Genomic DNA, 658 nt, shown 5'->3' with positions numbered 1-658 from the left:
ACAGGCAATGAGCTATACATACAATCAATGTTGGCATTATTAGACAAGAAAATTACATACGCAAGAAAAAATCTAACTATCTTACTGATAATTGTACGTATGTTTCCTTAAATGCTTTTACTAAAACAAAGATCAAGTTTTGCATTTTGTCTTTTTGTTTTTGTAACTTCAAAATTGAAAGTTTCTTCTATTTATCATGTTATTGACGTTTCAGCTAATTCTTCCTATCTTTTCGATGCTTCTAAACATCTTAAGTTACAATTGGCCAACCGTTTCCACAGATATTATTCCATTAACTCTTGACATGTACAGACATCCCAAAACTTTATATTCGTCAAACAACGAATTATTTGGTCAGAAATACAGAGACATTGTTGAACATTTCGGTACAGCAGAGCGCATAGCTTCAAACGCAAGTATTATAGATGGTAAGTGTATTATATAATGATTTTTTTGTGCCTCAGACACAATAATAAATTTGTCTAAACAATAGTTTTTATATCAATTATTTCTTTCAGCTCTTCTAAATTTTTCCATGAAAAATATTGTGGAATACCGAAACAATCTTATCGTATCTGCCGAATTTAATGACACTGAAAGTAACGTGACGTGTTCTAAAGGTTTTTATTCCGGCTCAGCAGTAGATCGGAAGAGCACA

General features: G+C 31.5%; 1 protein-coding gene across 1 annotated transcript; it reads left to right on the top strand.

The window, feature by feature from the left end:
* Positions 1-6: 6 nt before the first annotated feature.
* Positions 7-640, top strand: LOC105461355 (the record flags this gene model as incomplete). Its single annotated transcript, XM_011707854.1, has 3 exons — positions 7-93; positions 215-428; positions 519-640. Coding segments are annotated over exons 1-3 (402 nt in total), but the record flags the coding sequence as incomplete, so codon positions are not given.
* Between the last annotated feature and the right edge of the window lie 18 nt (positions 641-658).

Source organism: Wasmannia auropunctata, unplaced genomic scaffold (genome assembly GCF_000956235.1).
Source record: "Wasmannia auropunctata unplaced genomic scaffold, wasmannia.A_1.0 LD291691.1, whole genome shotgun sequence".
Lineage (NCBI taxonomy): Eukaryota > Metazoa > Arthropoda > Insecta > Hymenoptera > Formicidae > Wasmannia > Wasmannia auropunctata.
The sequence above is the reverse complement of the archived record's forward strand: the minus strand, read 5'-3'. Positions and strand labels throughout refer to the sequence as shown.